The sequence below is a fragment of the Diceros bicornis genome, chromosome 19 (genome assembly GCF_020826845.1).
Source record: "Diceros bicornis minor isolate mBicDic1 chromosome 19, mDicBic1.mat.cur, whole genome shotgun sequence".
In the NCBI taxonomy this organism is placed as follows: domain Eukaryota; kingdom Metazoa; phylum Chordata; class Mammalia; order Perissodactyla; family Rhinocerotidae; genus Diceros; species Diceros bicornis.
In genome coordinates, this window is record NC_080758.1 from 15,434,986 (window position 1) to 15,453,454 (window position 18,469).

At 54.3% G+C, this 18,469-nt stretch overlaps 2 protein-coding genes across 6 annotated transcripts in view; one reads left to right on the top strand and one right to left on the bottom strand.

The window, feature by feature from the left end:
- Positions 1–467, top strand: part of ZNF335 (zinc finger protein 335) — a 19,656-nt gene extending 19,189 nt beyond the window's left edge. For all 3 annotated transcript variants that reach the window (XM_058562586.1, XM_058562585.1, XM_058562587.1), the window contains one exon: positions 43–467. In XM_058562586.1, the coding sequence (XP_058418569.1) occupies positions 43–170 (128 nt within the window). In that variant the 3' untranslated portion in view covers positions 171–467. The remainder of the gene's footprint in view (positions 1–42) is intronic.
- Positions 461–12,962, bottom strand: PCIF1 (phosphorylated CTD interacting factor 1). Of its 3 annotated transcripts, none has more exons than XM_058562590.1 (17): positions 12,616–12,705; positions 10,519–10,690; positions 8,947–9,089; positions 8,731–8,855; positions 7,427–7,564; positions 7,102–7,232; positions 6,826–6,980; positions 6,001–6,148; positions 5,824–5,907; positions 5,477–5,576; positions 4,258–4,420; positions 3,339–3,511; positions 3,118–3,204; positions 2,853–3,037; positions 2,060–2,153; positions 1,790–1,965; positions 461–1,702 (listed from the first exon to the last, which is right to left on the bottom strand). In XM_058562590.1, the coding sequence occupies exons 3-17, from the start codon at positions 9,068–9,070 to the stop codon at positions 1,471–1,473; spliced, it is 2,115 nt and encodes a 704-aa protein (XP_058418573.1). In that variant the 5' UTR covers positions 9,071–9,089; positions 10,519–10,690; positions 12,616–12,705; the 3' UTR covers positions 461–1,470. The 3 variants fall into 3 exon arrangements, with proteins under 3 accessions (XP_058418573.1, XP_058418574.1, XP_058418572.1); XM_058562591.1 differs by having other exon boundaries at positions 10,406–10,690; XM_058562589.1 differs by lacking the exon at positions 10,519–10,690 and having other exon boundaries at positions 12,616–12,962.
- Between the last annotated feature and the right edge of the window lie 5,507 nt (positions 12,963–18,469).

Genomic DNA, 18,469 nt, shown 5'->3' on the forward strand with positions numbered 1-18,469 from the left:
GCTCCTGGGGCCTCAGGCTCACCATCCTTCCCGCCCCGGCAGCGGTGGCTGATGCTGCCATGGCCCAAGCCCAGGGCCTGTTTGGCACAGAGGAGGCAGTGCCTGAACACATCCAGCAGCTGCAACACCAGGGCATCGAGTACGACGTCATCACTCTGGCTGATGACTGAGCCCCAAGAGCGCAACGCAGACCGTGGATATTGGGGCCAGCCCTGCTGGGGGTGGGAGGGACCCCTCGGGACTCACCTCCCTGCTCCACCTAGGGTTTCCAGATACTGGGCAGCCAGCATCCTGTCACTCCAGGGGAGCCGGACCTGTGCTGCTGGGGTTAGGGGACAGCTATGGGCCCCAGCCAGGACCTGCTGGGCGCCCCAGCCTGCAGGCAGGCTTTGGGAGAGAAATTTATTTTTGTTTGGATGGACCCACTGGCCCCTCAGTCTCAATAAAGGGACCAGAGTCCAGCCCTGGCCAGCTCACTTTGTCCACTTGCTGCTACAGAACCATGCAAAGCCTTAGGAAGCAGACGGAAGGAGCCGCCTGTTACACCCACAAGGGGGAATAAGGTGGCGGCTGCCTAGCCCCACAGGGCCTCTTGCCCTGCCTCTGTAAGTACAGTGGCCCACCAGCAGGGCAGACGCCTGATACCAGAAGAGATGGCTGAGCCAGTGAGAGCCCCACAGAGCACTGTCAGACCCTGCTTCCTCCCCTGGCCTAGAGATCCTCAGAGGGCAGCACAGCCAGGTGCTTATCTACACGGGGCCATACCCTGAGGTTTGTGGTGGCTCCGAGCTGCTCTTTCTCCTGACTAAAACACACCTGGCTGCCCGCCCACTGTGATGGCTCCAGGGCCAGCAGGCATCTAGCTTTCTACCAGGGTACAGCCACCAGCCCTCTGCTCCCCAGAGGTATCAGCACAGGCCTGGCTGTGGGAATCTGGGGCTTGCAGATAGATGACACACGGCTCTGCACTCTTCAGACCTGCTGGGCCCAGGCACAGACCCCCTAGGGACCCAACTGTGGGAACAGCAGGGTAACGTGAGACACCAGAGCCCTGGGTTGCGGTGTGAAGGCCCAGGGTTCATGAGACGGTGAGCCTGGATGTAGAGGGGTGTGGCCCCAGAAACAGCTCCAGGTTCCTCAGCCTTCTCTGTCCTTAAGACCCTCACACATTCTTGGGGGGGTTTCTGTATTTCCTTTTACAAATGCAACAAGGTGGCAACAGGATGGAGGAAAAGGAGGGAGGGCATGGGGCCTATTTACAGGGGACTTGGAGAGAGTCTGAGGTGGGAAGTCCAGGGCTGGGGGCAGGGAGGGGGAGCCCTGGCAGAGCCATTACCTTCCTATGTCTTTGGCAGCCTGAGTCCTACTGCCACCCCAGGGGGAGGATCCTGGGGTCTGCTCAGCCCCAAAAGGCCTGAGTCCCAGCAGTCCATACCAGCACCCTGGGGCTCCTCCTCCCCGCAGGGTGTGTTAAGTAGGGTGAGGCTCGCGGCTGGGGCCCTGCTCACGGCCTGAGTCCCGGTCTTTGGCCTCTGAGGAGGACGATGAAGAGGAGCCAGAGCCATGGCTGCGGCCTGACTGCCGGTAGGCGGTGCTCAGCTCCTGTAGCCGCTCAGGCGTCGGCCCCCACTTGGCAAAGCCAGGGTCATTCTGTAGGAAGAGCACCGCCGTGTTGTGGACGGCCTTGTAGTGCATTTCCTCCCTGCGGGCAAAGGCAGCGGCTCAGGGTGGGGCTCGGCCTGGCCTCATCAGCCCAGCAATCCTACCCCAGCCCTCCCCGGGCACCCACTTCTTGCAGATGTGCTGGGAGCCACTGCGGTACTCATGCTCGAAGGCAGGCAGGACCAGCTGGTGGCGTTTGAAGCGGCTCTGCTCCATGCGGGTGAGCGCCGGTGTTGGGGGTTCCCGCCACTCAGGGATGAACACGATGAAGGACAGGGGCTCTGGTGAGCTCTCGAGCAGTTTCTGTGAGAGGGGGCATAGGGTGGACGTCAGGGCCTGCCCTCCGGGTGGCTGGCAATCTTGCTTGCCACCCCCGCACCCCCAGCAGCACACCTACCTCGAAGTGAGAGACCATGGCATCCATGAGCTCCTCGCAGAACGGAGGGTTGGCCTCAAAGGAACCACTCAGTGGGGAGAAGTCCAGGCAGGGACTGGGGACAGAGGTGAGCATTCGAAGTCCCACCAGGACCCAGTCCTTCAACCAAAAACAGGTGCCACCCCCACCACTAGGCAGCCACGTTGAAGAGGTGGCCCCGGTCAGGCCAGAAGCCACCCTTTACCCTTAATTTGTGCTAGGACAAGGTTGAATGGATAAGCACAGAAAGGCTCAGGCTTGCTGGCTCAAGTCCACCGAGCTGGTTAGTGGAGGAACTGGAGCTCAAATCGAGTTCTGACCCGCTGCCACCTCAGCAGAAGCCACCCCTAGGAAGTCTCCAGCTGCGGAGCCTTCCCTCCTGCTGGCCTGGCCACATCTTCCTACTGGAGACAGCATCATTTTTCATCCGTGCTCCTCTCCCCCACCACTCCCATTTAGTCTGTGAAGTCTCAGATCTGTATTACCACCTTTCATTCCTCTCAGGGCCTGGAACCTATTCCAGGTTCCTACTCCATTAGGTGGAGTAGGTGTTTCTACTCCAAACCTGGGCTAATTCACTGAGAAACACACAGGCTCCCAGAGGTTCAGCGACACGTCCAAGCTGCTGAGGGGTGAAGGCAGAGACTACACCCAAGACTGCCCGACTCCAAAGCCCTAAAGCATTAGGAAGCAGCTGGCCAAGGTGGGACCTGTGCTCTGGAGAACAGCTTCCCGGGCCTGGGCTGGAGGGGGCCCAGCAGCCCCTGGCTCTCACCCGCGGGAGCCAAAGTAGCCATCTGTGTCGGGGAAGGCAGAGCAGTACTGGCGGAAGTAGCAGTTGAGGGGTGAGGCGAAGCACTCAAAACTGACACCAAAGAGACGGTGGAGGGCCTCGAAGACGTGCACGGGCAGCGATCCCTGCAGGCCTGTCCCCTCGTAGAGGCCCACGCCAAACATCATCTGCAGAGTGGCCACAGCGTCAGGGGCTCGGCCTCCCCACTCCCTCCAGAGGAGCCCCCACCACTGTTCCGGGCCTGTACCTGGTACCGTCGGAGAAGACACCAGACCCGGGGCAGGAACCTCTCAAAGGCAGAGTCATCGATGCAGCTGTAGCGGTAAAGGAGCCACTGTGGGACAGAAAGCAGTGGGCTTCAGCAGTGCTCCCTCACTCCCTCATCACTGGCGGCCTCTGGGTCAAGAAAGATCTGGCCCTCACTCCTCCCATTGTGGGGACCTGCCTCCCCCTGCCCCCAGCTCTTACCAGCTTGCTGAAGTAGTTCCGGCTGACCTTGACCATCTCTCCCTTATACCGGATGCAGACCACGTTATTCTCCATATGCATCTCCACGCTGGGCATGGGGGGTGCAGACACGGCCAGCCGTACTGGGTAGCAGTACACCAGGCGGGGCTCCACCTCGGGGGCCTCCCCCTCCTCTGTGGGCACAGAGAGCAGTGAGGGGCCACCCTGCCCGGCTCTGCCAGTTCTCACCCCGGACAGCCTCCATGCCTACTACATGCCGGGTGCTTCACACACGCATCCCAGTAACCAAGGAGGTAAGTCTCATCCCATGGAGCAGTAAACTGCAGCTCAGTTCAGTAACAAAGCAAACAGCCTGGCAATTGGCGGTGGCAAGAACTGGTGGCCTGTGTTGACATGCTCTGTACTCACACAGGCCCCATTGTGCCATGCCTCAGGGCCTGGTAGGTACGCAGACTCCAATCTGTGGGTCTTGCTGCCGTGCAGAAGTATGAGAGCTGCACCGCCTTCATCATCATAGTTACAGTATCTTATTTAGAGATCCTTTTTAGGCCAAGCACTTTGAGTTACCACTGAATCCTCATCTGATCCTATGGCCAGGTATCATACCTCAGTCTGGGGAAACTGAGGCTTGCAGAGACTGGATGTAAACGCAGGTCTACCTAACTACTCACCCCCTGGCCTGTCTTTCTCTCCCACCTTCTGGCTCTCCCCCTCATCACTTCTCCCTGTTTCCTAGAGGAGTGCTGAGAACCCCTAGCCAAAGGACAGAGCAGGTCCTGCCCCAGACACTGCTGGGAAAAATGGGCTTCCCCAAACCAGCCTGTGGCCTTGAGGCTTAGCCACACTTGTCCTTTCAATCAGGGCTGGGTAGACAGAGGTGAAGGCATCACAGCTGGCCCCCTGCCACCTGGCCCCCTACCTGGGATGTTGTTCTCCTTGAGGATGGCAAGGTGCTTCTCTCGGATCCGTTTGACGTACTCCAGGGAGATGTGGTAGATCTTACTGCAGATGCCTTCCACAGAGTCTTTGGCCGCGGCTGAGACGTGGGGGCCACACTGCCTCCGCAGATGCTCCAGGCGATCCTGGAGGAGACACTCCTGATCAGGGCTCTCAAGGGCTGGATTCCAGCAGTCCTCATTTTGAAACTGGCTCTGCTACTTACTAACTGTGTCACTTGGACAAATCCCTTGGTGTCCTGAATCTTATTCCTCGACTGTTAAGGGAACACAAAATACTTACCTAACAAGGCAGTTTGATTACTAACTGTGATCAGTCCCGTTAAGGGCTTACCAAGCCCCTGACGTAGAATAAGTATCCCATAAATGCCAGCACTTACTGTCAGAGTTACACTGTGCCAGATCCCATGATACTTGCTGGGGAAACAGACAAACCAGGCACAGTCCTCGCTTATAAAGCATTTATAGTCTATTAGGGAGACAGACCATTACAAAGTGGGGTCCTTGGTCATTGCAGATTTGAAATCTGAGCTTTTAGCGACTTGCAAGGATAACTGTAGGCATTTGTAATTTTGTTGAATCACAGTGTGAAAGTGATGAGTGAAAATGAGTCACTCTGGCTAGTGAGTACACCTACCTTTGTCACTCTCTACGTGTCAAGTACACAGTTACTAGCGTGAAGTGCGAAACCTTGTCTCTTGTGAAAAATGGTCCTGAAAAGAAAGCCCATTGCTAGTGCTGGTGGAGAGTTAAAGGAAGTGATGGGTTTGGGCCAGAGAACAGAACTGTTTTGGACACATTCAAGTAGGGAACTGGATCTGGTGGTAGCTCTTAACTGTGATATAAGCACACACACCCAAGAAAAGGCAGTTGTCAATCTGTTTCCAAAAATCTACTCAAGGGAGATGTTGAACATCCATTAAGTTGAAAGGGCAGCTACTTAATGGTGTGTGGCCAAGCACAAGATTCCATTAAGAACCTTATTGGAAATGTTCCTTGGGAGAAAGCCAGGAGCCTAGACAAACATCTCCAGTTTGGGGACCGATAAGTGTCAGAGGTCTGCTGTACTGCACAAGAACAGGCTGCTGTGGGGCCCTGCCCAGCCTGGGCAGGCAGAGTGGGCCTCATGGAGGAAGTGGCCACAGAGCTTTTCCACTGGCCTCCTTGACCAGGGCTACTCACCATGTAGTCCTCCTTGGAGGCTGAGTGGTCCTTCCGCAGCCAGCTGAAGGTGTCCTCCACATTCCACTTAACCACCTTCCTGCTGTCGGGGGATGCACTCCTGCCAGTTGAGGCACAGAAAGGGTAGGCTGTTTAAGTGTCTGCTCCACCCTCCTCCCATCCTACTTCCACTGGCATCTGGGATCAACCCCTGGGTATACATCGCAGCCCTTGTTCCACCTTTGGGAGCCGGCCCCACTTCTGTCACCAAAAGCAATGACAGAGCCCTGAAGAGTGGGCCAGATGGCCTATGACCTCCCACACTCTGATCACAGACTCATCTTGCTAGGTGCAGGAGAGAGACAAACCTGGATTCGATGAGCCGCCTGGCAGCCTCTGCATATTTAAAAAGCAGGCGCTTGGCTTCCTCCCGGAACTTGATTCGGGACAACCTGGGTTACAGAGTGGGCAGAGTTAGAACCTTCTACACAGGACTGGACACACAAAGCAAATGGCCCTGGGTCAGCCCAGCTGCGAGGTTGCACCTGATGGGAATGTCATTCATGATTTCACGAAACATGGAAGGCGACACGACTGGTTCGCAGTTGCTCGGCAACAGAGGGTCAGAGCCTTTGTCCACGACCTTGCGCTCCAGCATCCAGCGGTTGAAAGATTCCCGAGGTGGCTCAATACCTGCAGGACAGGAGAGCTGATGAAGGTCTGGATTTAGTTAGTGGACTCCCCACAGGCCTGGCACCAGGAGGCATCACGTGGGCATTAGAGGTACACAGTCAACAAGACAGCCCATTCTGAGAAGCGCTAGTTTTATAAAAGGTGTGTTAATAAGCGTTACAAAGGGTAAAAAAGGGAGACGGAGGGATTCTATATTTCAGCAAAGTTAAGCAGGTTTATTTACTAACTAAATTAATAAAAGCTGTAGTTTATTGAGCACTTTCCATCCCACTTACTCCTTGTAGTAATCCTGTGAGGTACAGGTAATTTCCTTTTTATGTCCTTTCATGATACATAAAAAAGCTCCAACAGTGCTTGGGAATAGGAAGCACTCTGGAAGTGTTAATGATTATTTTCGTGGTTCTGTTGTTACTGATCCCAGCCATCTTTTACGTAGGCACTGTTATCGTCCCTATCTTAAAGATGAGGAAACTTAAGTGCAGAGAGGTTAAGCCATGAGCCCAAGATCACAGAGCCAGCACTTAGTGGAGATGGGACTCCAAGAGGCCTGTCCCCTCCACAGTGCACGCTCTCAACCACTGGGCTCCACTGTGCCATTCCTCAAGTCCACCTGGCCAACCCTGGCTCTTGCTAAAGGTGGATGGAAATAAAGGAGGCCGAGGCCAGGAGGCTGTTACCCTCTCGCTGCTGGCACAGCTCCCGGTAGTGCTGCCGAAGCTTCAGGATGAGCTGGGAGCGGAGCAGTTCCACCTCAGGATGTGGGGGCAGCACCTCTGAAGGTCCCCGGTGCTTGATGACAGCATTGGTCTGGATGTCCAGGTCCCAGTAGACCCTTGGAGCACAGATGGAGCAATGAGAAAAGTAAAGAAAAGGGAAGGAGGGGTGCCCTGCCTGCCACCACATCCCACAGTCCGATCAACCATGGGCCCCCAAGCCAGTCACCAGGGACTCACTCAGTGGGTCGGAGGAGAGCTGCCTGCTGTTTATCTTCAGGGGACGTCCCCCAAATCTTCAGCGTTGGGGTTCCTGGGATGCTGGGGGAGCTGGGCACCGATGGGCCCATGGGTGTCACGGGGATTTCAATCTAGAGCAACAGAGTCAAAGGCATCAGGTCAGGACAGCTGGCGTATGGTTCCAACACCATGTGCACCTGATGATCTGTGCCCCAGGCCCCCTCCTGACCAACCTGCCGATGCCCAGCCCTTGCAGGGAACCTGCTGGCTGCCTGCCTGGGCTGGCCGCTTACCAGCCAGTTCCTGAGAACCCACAGACACTCACCTTGGGCTTCTTCACACCATTGCCGCTTGGCTGCTCTTCCAAGAGCTGCCGCTTTCGGGGCTTGTTCTCAGCTGGGGGGGTTTCCACCAAACTTGAGTCTTGGGGCAGTGGGGTTGCATTCAGCCCCAAAGGGTCCGACTGGTGGAGGGAGACCAGCAGAGTTGCAACCAGGGCCAGCGGCTCAGGAGTCCCAGTACTGCAGAATCCTGATGCCCTCCCACCCCCTGCTCCTACTCCTTGGAGAAGAGCAGAGGGAGCTGGGATGCAGAAAGAACACTGGGCTCCACTCCTGCCTGCTACTTGCAACTGTGGGACTTTGGGAGGAGTTACTTCCCTTCCTAACCCTCACCTTCAAAACGGCTAAGCCCTACCTCACCATTGAGAAGATTATTAAATGAGTCAATGAATATGACCAACTTAACACGACATCTGGCATGAGATCAGCACTCAGTGCACGTTAATGTCTTTTCCTTAAGTACCAGAAAGTAAGTCAGGAATAAAGGAAAAACTCAAGAATGCTTGTTTTTTAAAGAGCAAGGCCCTGTGAAGGGAACTCCTTTGGTGACACAGAGTATGAGTGTGATGGTAAGCAGTGTGGCCCTAATATCACATCAGTGCAAGTCCTGCTCTGCCTCTTACTGGCCTGAGGTCTTGGGCCAGTCATTTCCCCTCTCTGAGCCTCAGCATCTTCGTCTGCAAGATGGGGACTGCACCCAGAAAAAAAAGTCTGCCCCAACTGACAGGATCCAAAAGCCCAGTTCCCGACAGCCACCTGTGCTTGTGCTTCCCCTATCACAGTGACATTCCAGTCCCTAGAATGCGCTTCTCCTCCCCTCTTACCACTTTCACTTGGCTAACCTTCTCACCTTAAACGCTAACTCACAGAGAAACTGTCCCTGTCCCCACCAGTTCCCCAGCCTGGTCAGGATCCCTGCTGCACTCTAACCCCACTGTGTGGGCAGGTGCCACACTGTGATCCCACTGGCCCCCTCCAGTAGACCGTGTGCCCACGAGAGGGCAAGGGCAGGACCAGGTCTATCTTGCTCACAACTGCATCTCAAGCACAGTGCCCAAAACGTAGTACAAGTTCAATACCACACGCTATTATAATCGTCTGTTTACGTGTCAATCTTCCCTATTTGAGCGTAGGTTCCATGAGGGCAGGGATTTTGTCTGTCTTGCTTGTCACAGTACCCCCAGGTCCTGACGCAAGGCTAGGCACCTGACAGCTGCTCAGGGTACATTTGGGGAAGGCCCAGATGCCAGAAGCTGCTCCGAGACCCCCGCCCTAGTCCAGCACTCACAATCACATCATGCTGGCCCAGCACAGGCATCTCCCAGAGGGACTGGTTGGTGAATCGGTTGAAGTAGTAGGGGCGGTTTTCCCTCCTGCTCCAGCACTTCTCCCAGCCCGCATGCACCAGCTCCTCTGCAAACAAGCGTAGAACCCAGCCAGGGTCAGGGCTGCTCCTGGGGCACCCTTCCTGCCCCACCACCCCACCACTGCCCCTCGCCAGTACCTGGGAGGTCCTGCACCAGGCGGATGGGCTTTGGAGAGCAGGGCTGGCTCTGACTGGAGGTGCCCGGGGAGTGACTCAGCAGAGACGCTTCCTCCCGGGGGCTGCCGTGATTCTCATTGGCCATCTCAGCACCCACAAAGGACCTGCCACACAGAGGACCAAAGGGTGTCAGGGCGAGCAAGGCAGGAGGTCAGCTCCAGCCCCCACCCCCCACCACCAATTACAATCCACAGAGGGCCTCAGTGACCACTTGCAGACGTGGAGAAATCCATCCAGTCCTGTCCTGGAGGGTCGGCATGCCACCAAAGAAGGGACCCTGGGATCTCAGTTGCAGGCCCCTCAACAGTAAAATGGGTGCACTCCTGTTGCTCCTTCTGCCTAAAATACTCCTCCAATTCTCTGCCTGACAGGCCACTAGGTTCCCATCCTCCAGGAAGCCACCTTCGACTCTCCCCAAGCTAGGTGGTCAGAGCCCCTCCTCAAGCCATGAACACCTCACTGTAGCACTCAGTCTGGCCTACCACCTCAGTTTGTCTCCGTTAGACTGTCAGAACTCCCAGGACTAGGAAGAGTGTCCAGTTCGGCACTCTCCAGTGCTCAGTATGGTACCTGGACCCAACAGGTGCTCTATTCATTCTGAAAATGTTTACAAAGCGCCAAGAGTGACAAACGAGACAGAACAGGGTCTGCCCTTGAGATGCCATTCCCACAATAAGGAATAGTAACTCCTCCTCCTTCCTGTTCCTACCCAGGAAAATCTAACAGGAACAAACCACTGCCCAGGAAGGGACATGTCATCTAATTGGATGCTTCATTCTATACTACAGAGCAGGAAGCAATCTGGTGCTAAAAGAACCAATGGGACTGAAAAGGAATGTCTAGTGCTGCCTTCGGCAGCACACATACTAAAATAGGAATAGCTAATTCAGTCTATCCTAATCCCCAGGTGAAAATTTACTTTAAATACCAGGAAAGAGAGTTCCTTCAGCTCTGTATTCCCTATACCCCAACCCAAAGCACACCCAGCACACGCCTCAGTGGCCAAAGTGGTTCCCAACCTGGCTATCAGACTCCTAGGGTGCCAAACAAGATCGGATTGGTGACCCTGAAGTTGTTTCCAATATGTCACAACACGCAAAAGAAACCAAACATTTACCCACAAAAAGACCACAAAGGCACCATAACATCAGTTATCTTTGCTTGCTGATATTTTATCAACTCATTGTGGTCACAGTGATTATCCCATGCTGATCAGAAGCTCTGACTGGCTGTTGATGACATCATAGGAATCATCGGGACACTGATTTTATTGTACACTCATAGACGTCTTTGTTAACTTAGAAAAGGAAAAGTGAATGGTTACTTCATCGGTACAGTCTGGCAGCTAAAAATGCGGGAAGCAAGAGGACACACACAACAAAAGGGGACCAGGATAACAGAACCGTTTGGAACCACTGACCAAGGAGAGAAAAAACTGTAGCTGCCTTGGTTCTCTGGGGAGAAGGGATTCTTGGTGCCTTGGGGGCTGAGCTCATAGGTCTCAAGGCTGAACGAGGTCCCTCTTTTTCTCACCCTCTGGGGTCTGCAACGCTAGCATGAGAGGGTTTTCTTCTCCAGCCGGAGGGACCCCACGTCACAGGGTCCCACAGAGGCAGGGGGAAGCCCGCAGGAAGGCTCAGCACAGGTGGGTGGGCTGGTCAGCAGTGGAGTGGACTGGGCCCCAGGGGATTCCTTGCATCAGCAACTGCAGAGCAAACAGAAAAGAGAGTCATAGACCTGTGAAATGCTGCAAAGCAGGACAACAGCAATAAGGGCAATGAGACAGAGCAAGATGGGAGCCCTCAGGACAAGGCAGTACACACTGTGGGAGATCTGTGGACTCAGGGGATGAAAATGGTACTTCTCAAGCTTTCCAACCAACGAGTTCACCTTCAAGGACTTGCAGCCTGCACAGCCACACAGGGCCCAGTGTTGAGCAGGGCCCTAAGCATGGTTTAATGCTCTGCTGTCAACGTCTTGTAATTTTTAATATTTCTAATAAGGTGCCCACATTTTCACCTTGCACACTGGACCCTGCAAATCGTGTAGCTGGTGCTGCCAACCAAAGTATCCCTAAGATAACAGAAAAGTGAACAAATATATATATCACAGATTGAGGGGGGCCACAATCCCAAGCCACTAACAGTGAGTGAAAAACATACTTCTTCTAAATCAGGTCTTTAAAAAAAAAAAAAAACCTTGCAAATGCATTATGTAACAGTGTTTTCATCCTTATTGGAAAATACTTTCCCCAAGAAATAGTGTGCGATACTGACGCACCAGGCAGATACTGCACAGGAATCACAAGCAGCAGGGCTTAGTGAGGCCAAACAGGGAGGCTGCAGCGCTTCCCAAACCAGGTGTGCATCAGAACCATGGGGGGGGGGGTTGCAAAAAAAAATTCAGGTGCTGCCCCAATGGTGTAGTGGTTAAGTTCACTTGCTCCACTTCAGTGGCCAGCGGGGTTCACAGGTTCAGATCCCAGGCGTGTACCTACACACTGCTTGTGAAGCCATGCTGTGGCAGCATCCCACATAAAGTAGAGGAAGATGGGCATGGATATTAGCCCAGGGTGAATCTTCCTAACCAAAACAAAAGCTAAAAAAAATAAATAAACCTTCAGACTCCTGTCCCTCGCTCCACATGTTGAGTCAGAAATGGGGAGGGGAGATACACAAGAAATGGTCCTTTTTAAACACACCCCAATAATGGGATTGGGAAATGGGATGACTAATTTTTTTCACTTTACACCGTTTCAAACCTTTACCAATTTTTTACGATTAAAACAATTTTTTTAATTCCCCAGGTATGCAGGAGGTCAGCTACGTAAGTATCAGCTCTGGGTCTGGATGGACCTGGGTTCCAGAAATTTCTGCTGCTTTCAGACTTACAAACGCAATCACTCAACCTCTACGGTCTCTCCGGTAGAGTCTAGCAGAGTGTACTCTCAGTAAGAGATAACTGCTATTATTAAGATGACATTATTTATCCTGCCGCTTCCCGGCCCCCACGCATACCGCAGTCTGACAGCGCCGAACAGCTTAAGGATAACCTGTATCTGCGCAACCAGAAGAACCCACCAGAAGGAAGCGAGTCCGATTCCGGGATTGGAGGAGAACGGGGCGGGATCATCTCAGTAATACACCAATCAGAATCCTCCAGCCCAGTAGGGAGGAGTCAAAGAACTTGCGAAGTGCGCAGGCGCGGGGGCGCGCGAAGGCAGAGCGACAGCCGGAGCGCGCGCACCTTCCCCTCCCCCCAAGCCCAGCAGGGGCGGGCTGTTAGGCGCGCGCGCGCCGGCCCATCTCTCGGGCTCCGCCCCCCGCCCCGCCGCGCGCTCCCGCCCCCGGGCTGAGGCGACTCAGAGTCGGAGCCCGACACAAAGGCGGTGGCGGCGGCAGCAGCGGAGCGGCCCTAGAGGCCGCTCCGCCCGCGCTCTCCGGGCCTACCTCCCTCACCCAGGCCACCAGCCCGGCCGCCCACCCGCGGGCCTAAGATGGCGGCGGCGGCAGAGACGGGGCAAGCGGCGGCCCCGAGCGGAAAGCGCCAGAGGAGCTACCGCCGCCTGGCTTCGGATCCCCGGACCCTGGCGCGGCTCGCGGCGGGACGGTGGCTTCCTGGGGCTCTTACCTGCCCGAAGCGGACTTGAGGGGACGCGGCCACACGTTCTGCTCGACCGCCCGTTTTGCCGCCTCCGCCTCGCCCTCCCCAGCGCCGCTGCCGCCATCTTGTGTCCCGGGCCGGGACTCCGCGCAGCGCATGCGCTGGTACCGCCTCTGAGGGATCGTGCCGCTGCCGTGCCGCCATCTTGAGTGTGGCAGGGGCGGCCGGCTCTTCAGACCCTGCTTGCTTTCGGCCCCTTCCCCTTCCCCCCGTCCTTCCTTGTTGTTCCATGCGAGTGTAAGAAGGGGGAGGCAGTTTTGCGGGCCCTGGGGTGTGGACTGAGGAAGGAACGAACTCACAAGCACGCTCCCTGCCTCAGTTTCCCCCACGAGCACCCCCGCTGCGGCCGGAGGACCTCGGTGGGCGGTGCGCCGGCAGGGTCGCACTGAGAGTGCGCACCAGGGGGCGCGGGGCGGGCTTGGAACCTGCGGGAGCTCGGCTCCGTCGCCGACCTGGGGCGGAATCTTGGTGACGTAGGCTCTGGACGTAGCGGGGTCCTGGGTCCTACCCCTGGCGCCGCTGTGCCACTTTCGGCCAGTCGCTTGCTCTCTCTGGGCCTCTCTGTCTAGAATGTTTCCCAGGCATTTCCCGTATCCAGGCTGCATGCAAATTGAGCGGTCTCCCGTAATGAGGCTGCACAAGCTATAAGTGCTTTTGAGAAGAAGAAATTTAAAACGGTAGTGGGAGACATACAGTAAAGATGGCTTTTGGCAAAGTTGGGAAACGAAATGCATCAGAGGGGCTTTCCAACACTCACATATCTATGGCTACTAGTTGCAGTGCACAGCATCACTGAGACCTCAAACCCCGTGCCCGACTCCCTGCAGGATTCTTGGGAGGGGACGACTCACTAGCTCCACCTCCCTGTGGCCTCCCGAGTAAACAGACCTCGCAGTGGCGTCTGGAGAGGAAGGCAAGCTTGGCACCTGCTGTTGGACCTGCGCGTCCCGGGTGGAGGCAGAGGCTCTGGTGTCCGTGGTGCCTGGCGCCGTGCAGCTTGGTGGGGGTGGAGGAATGTCCCCAAACCGGAGGCAGGAGTAGGAACGGTAAATTAAGAACTAGGGTTCTCTTCAGGCCGACCAGGTTCAAACCCCTGCTCCTCCAGCCGCTTTAAGCTTTAGTTTTCCCTAGTGGAAGATAAGTCCGCCTATCTCATAAAGGTTTGGTGAGAATTAACTGGGATGATGCTTGTCAAGTACTCGGCGCTTTAAGTGCCTGGCGCTTAATAAATGTGGGCTATTCCCACCTCACAGGGTGTGAGGATTGCTCCAGGTAGGGCTGAGCCTTGCAGAAATGAACCAGCTCCACGCAGGCGCAGCAGGTGCCGCCCATCCTGCCCGCAGAGCACACAGTCCGCTTGGGAGGCTTGGCAAGAAGTCGGATGCCTGGTCCCCACCTCAGACCTGCGGAGGAGGGCTAGCTTCCCCCTTTGCCTAGGGCGGTCTCGATTTATGTCTGTTGCCCTGGCATAAGTATTAATGTTGCCTCCTTTCTCAAACATGCCCTGGTTTGGACAATAAATTATGTAGTCACTCTAGACTTACAGAGTGCCCAGTTTTACAAGCTCCCCAGCCAGTTCTTAACACTGGAGTGTAAAAACTACGTAGTGATTGTTATCTGTTCTTGCTTTTGTGTTTTCAAAGTATTTGCTCATTCGTTGTTCAGTTCTTCTCATTGACCAAAGCACCAAGCATCCCAACTGCCCTTCTTGTTTTACAGTGTAGTGCTCTGCAAGAATCTGAGAGTAGGAATTTTCTGAAGTCTACACGGAGGCTGGGGGCAGGGGGCAGGGGTGAGTAATTGTCCAGGTTCACACAGCCATGAAGTAACAGAATTGGGATTTTAAGCCCAGGGTTCCGAATGCCAAAACCCAAGCCTGGTTCCAGAAAACCACTCTGCTTCCCTCACCTGTGGAGAAGGGAATCTGGACTCTGGGGGAGTGACTTGTCTGAGCTCACATGGTGGTCCTGGACATTTCCACTTCAATATCTTGCAGATTTCTCTAACTCAGAGGGCTGAACACTGCGCTTCACTTTTTTTTTTTTTTTTTTTTTTATGAGGAAGGTCAGCTCTGAGCTAATATCCATGCCAATCCTCTTTTTGCTGAGGAAGACTGGCCCTGGGCTAACATCCGTGCCCATCTTCCTCTACTTTATGTGGGACGCTGCCACAGCGTGGGCTGACAAGCGGTGTGTCGGTGCGCGCCTGGGATCCGAACCCCGGCCGCCAGCAGCGGAGCACGTGCACTTAACCTTTGTGCCCCAGGGCTGGCCCCTGCTCTTCACCTTTTTCATCTGCCTCCCCAAAACTGTTCCTCCCAATATATTCCTCATCTCCTCCTTCTCACTTTCCACATGTAGTCAAAACCAACCTCTTTTCTCCAACCTCATGTCCACTACCTTAGAGCAAGCCCTGTTATTTTTTAAACCTTTTTATTGTTAAGAATAGCACACATACAGAAAAGTGCACAAAACAGAAATGTAAAACGATTTGTCGCAGTGAACACCTGGGCAAACATCACTCAGGCCAAGGTATTGTCAAGGACAGAGTAATCACTGTTCCCACTAATTTGTGATAATCACTTTATTGCTTTTATTGTTTTACCACCTAAGCATGCATCCTTGAACACTGTAGTTTCGTTTTGCCTATTCCTTGAACTTTTTTTGTGTGTGTGTGAGGAAGATTAGCCCTGAGCTGACATCTGGTGCCAATCCTCTTTTTGCTAAGGAAGACTGGCCCTGGGCTAATGTCTGTGCCCATCTTCCTCTACTTTATATTTGGGACGCCACCACAGCCTGGCTTGATATGCGGTGCATAGGTCTGCGCCTGGGATCCAAACCCACAAACCCTGGGCCGCTGGAGCGGAGCGTGCAAATTTAACCACCAGGCCAGCCCCTGTTCCTTGAACTTTATATAAATGGAATTGTGCAGTCCTGTTTCGGGTTGGCCTTCTTTTGCTCCACGTTGCACTCGGAAGACTCATCCATGTGGTTGCATATAGCTACGGTTAGTTCATTTTCATTGCTGTATTCTCTCTTCCGGTGTATATGGATCTATTCCACTGTTGGGAGATATTTGCAGCCCCTCACCCCCTACCTCTTTTCTGATTTATTACAGTGGTCTCCAAACTGGTCTTCTGGTCCTCCAGGCTTGCTTGTCTCCTAGTCCGTAATCCACCCTGCAGTCACAGGGATCTCTTTAAGTCTGGTCATATCGCAAATCTGATCAAGTCACCCTGAGCGTAAAACCCATGAATGTCTCCCCATTGGCTACAGGATAAAGTCCCAAACCCTTTACTTGGCTTGTAAGACCATAATTATAATGAGAGCTACCATAGCAGAGCGTTTACTATGGGCTGTGCGTTCATGTTATCCATTTGTGTACATTTATGTACATTCATGTTATTCATGATCTGGACCTTCAAACCATCTCCCCGTCTGGGCCCAGCCATCTTGAACTACATGTAATTTCCCTAACTGTGCTGGGTTCCCTCTTGAAGCTGGGCCATTTCTCTCACTCTTCCTCCCCTCTTTGCCTAACTCAGCCTTCAAGTCTTAGCTTAGATGTCACCTCCACCAGGCAGCATTCCCTGAACTCACCTCCACCCAGGCTAGGTCAGGTGCCCTCTTCTGTATTCCCACAGCAGCCTGTGCTCAGTGTTTGTCAGTTTCCTTCATCCACCAGGCTACGGACTGCTTAAGGGCAGGGCTGGGGCTTGTTCACCCCTGTCGTCCCTATGCCCAGTGCTGTGCCTGACCCTCTGTAAATATTTGTTGACTGTCGACAGACCGCACTGGGTTGAAGTCTGGGTGACTTTTTCAGGTATCCCATTTCGATTCTGGGCTCTGGTTTCTGTGGTGGGAACACCAAGGCAGCGCCCTTTGAGATGCCAAGAAAAGCATGAGCCGCATGCTGTGGCAGAGTCCCTGCCAGCAGCCTGGAGTCCTCTGCTCCCAGCCTGGGGGGAGCAGGTCGAGCAAAGATCCTGGGACTTTCAGGCATGCCATCAACTTTTCTGAAGGAAGAAACCTTGACAGACAGCAGCGATGGGTTGGCAGACATGACTGGCGTAAGTAGGGCCTCCAGCATACCTGGTCCTGGCTGGGAGCCTGCTGTCAGGGCCTCTAAGGACCCCAGCCTCAACTCAAACAAAGCCCTGCCTCCGTGTTAAAGCAGAAATGTAAACCTACAGACTCAGGTTGCCACAGACCTTAACCCCTTTGTTTTTTTTTTTGTGCTACAGCAAGAAGCTGCTGAGAAGGGACCACACATTTCAACCCCTGAGGTCCTGGCGGTTGGGGAAGGGAGGCTCCAACACAATCCTGGTCCAAGTTGCCCCCAAGCCAGGCCGGGCCTGAGCTGCCCTTAGACCCTCTTCTGCAGTTTAAATAACACTAAGCCAATTTGCAAGGCGAATGGGCCTGGCCCCAGAAGAGCTATGGAAGGGAGGCTTCCACCCCAAACTGTGGTTTCCACAGGGAGTGGCTCTCTGCCATTCTGGGGCCAGATGAGAGAAGCCGTTTAGGCCAGGAATAGATGAGGGGAATGGGGCGTCTCCTCTGGTCTTCCCGGCCCTGTGAGTGTCTGATGTGGTGTCATCCTCCCGTCCATTTCTTCACTCAGCTGGGCCCAATTATGTGTTGAGGGCTGTCCTAGAACCTTGAAAACCAGCGATAAGACAGGCTCTTTGTCCTCAGGGAGCCCACAGAGGAGTGGGGGAGGCAGACACGTAAAAAAAACCCTCTGCTACAGGGAGACAGGGGCTCTATTGGGATGACCAGGGGGTGGGCGTGCAAAGGAGAAGTCTTCAGAAGAGATGACAATGAGCTGAATCCTGTTGGGAGAATAGGATTTTCTAGGTGGGCAAGGAAAGAGGAAGGATACAGCCTGTGCCAATGCCTGGTGGTGTGGAAAGGTATAATTTGTTGTTAGTGCCGTCGAGTTGATTCCGACTCCTAGTGACCCTGTGTACAGCAGAGTGGAACACTGCCCGGTCTGTTTGCACCATCCTCTCATCTTCTGGAGCTATATCAGACAATGCTCCACTGCTATTCATAGGGTTTTCGTGGCCAATTTTTTCAGGAGTGGGTGGCCAGGTCCTTCTTCCTAGTCTGTCTTAGTCTAGAAGCTGGGTGACTCTGCTGGTATTTGAAATACCGGTGGCATAGCTTTTAGCATCACAGCAACACGCAGCTGCCACAGTATGACCACGGAAGACAGGTGGTGTGGTTCCCTGACCGGGAAACGAACCTAGGATCGCAAGTGAGCGCGCCAAATCTTAACCACTAGACCACCAGGGCCAGCCAAAAGGTATGGTATGTTTGAAGAATAGTCAGCCTGAGCCCTGCCAGGGAACAGGGGAGATGCGGGCAGAACCGGAGACTTGGAACCCCAATTCAGTCCCTGTTTTGTGTTAGCACTCAGCATCCCCAGGTGGTATTTGGGTCATCTCAGGATGGGGGTGAGGGGGCACCTGTGGTGGTCCCCTCTACCTTCCCACCCATTTCCTCTGATGCCCATTTCTCGACTTTGGGCAAAGTGGCCAAGGGCCAGGATGTTTACCCCCGTATGGGCTGAGTCTGCAGAACTAAATCCCAGACTTCTCCAAAAAAGAAACTGGGGTGACAGCTGGCAGCTTCCTGTAAGTCTGAGATCAGAGGAAAATTTGACCTAGAGAGGAGGAGGGGAGGACACCAGTTGAGCCCGGGGCCCAGCAGAGGGGTTCCTAGGACACCTGGCTTCTAACCCAGAGATCTCAACCCTGGCTGGGAAAAACTTTTCACAGCTTTATTGGGGTATAATTCACATACCACAAGATTCA

Bases quoted from the DNA above. Each gene is read 5' to 3' on its own strand.
- PCIF1 (XM_058562589.1), bottom strand. From the start codon at position 12,746: ATGCGCTGCGCGGAGTCCCGGCCCGGGACACAAGATGGCGGCAGCGGC. The intron at 1,966-2,059 runs GTAGGTGTGCTG...CCCCTCTCACAG, and splicing joins CCATGGTCTCTCACTTCGAG to AAACTGCTCGAGAGCTCACC. The intron at 1,703-1,789 runs GTGGGTGCCCGG...CTTTGCCCGCAG, and splicing joins TCCCAGCACATCTGCAAGAA to GGAGGAAATGCACTACAAGG.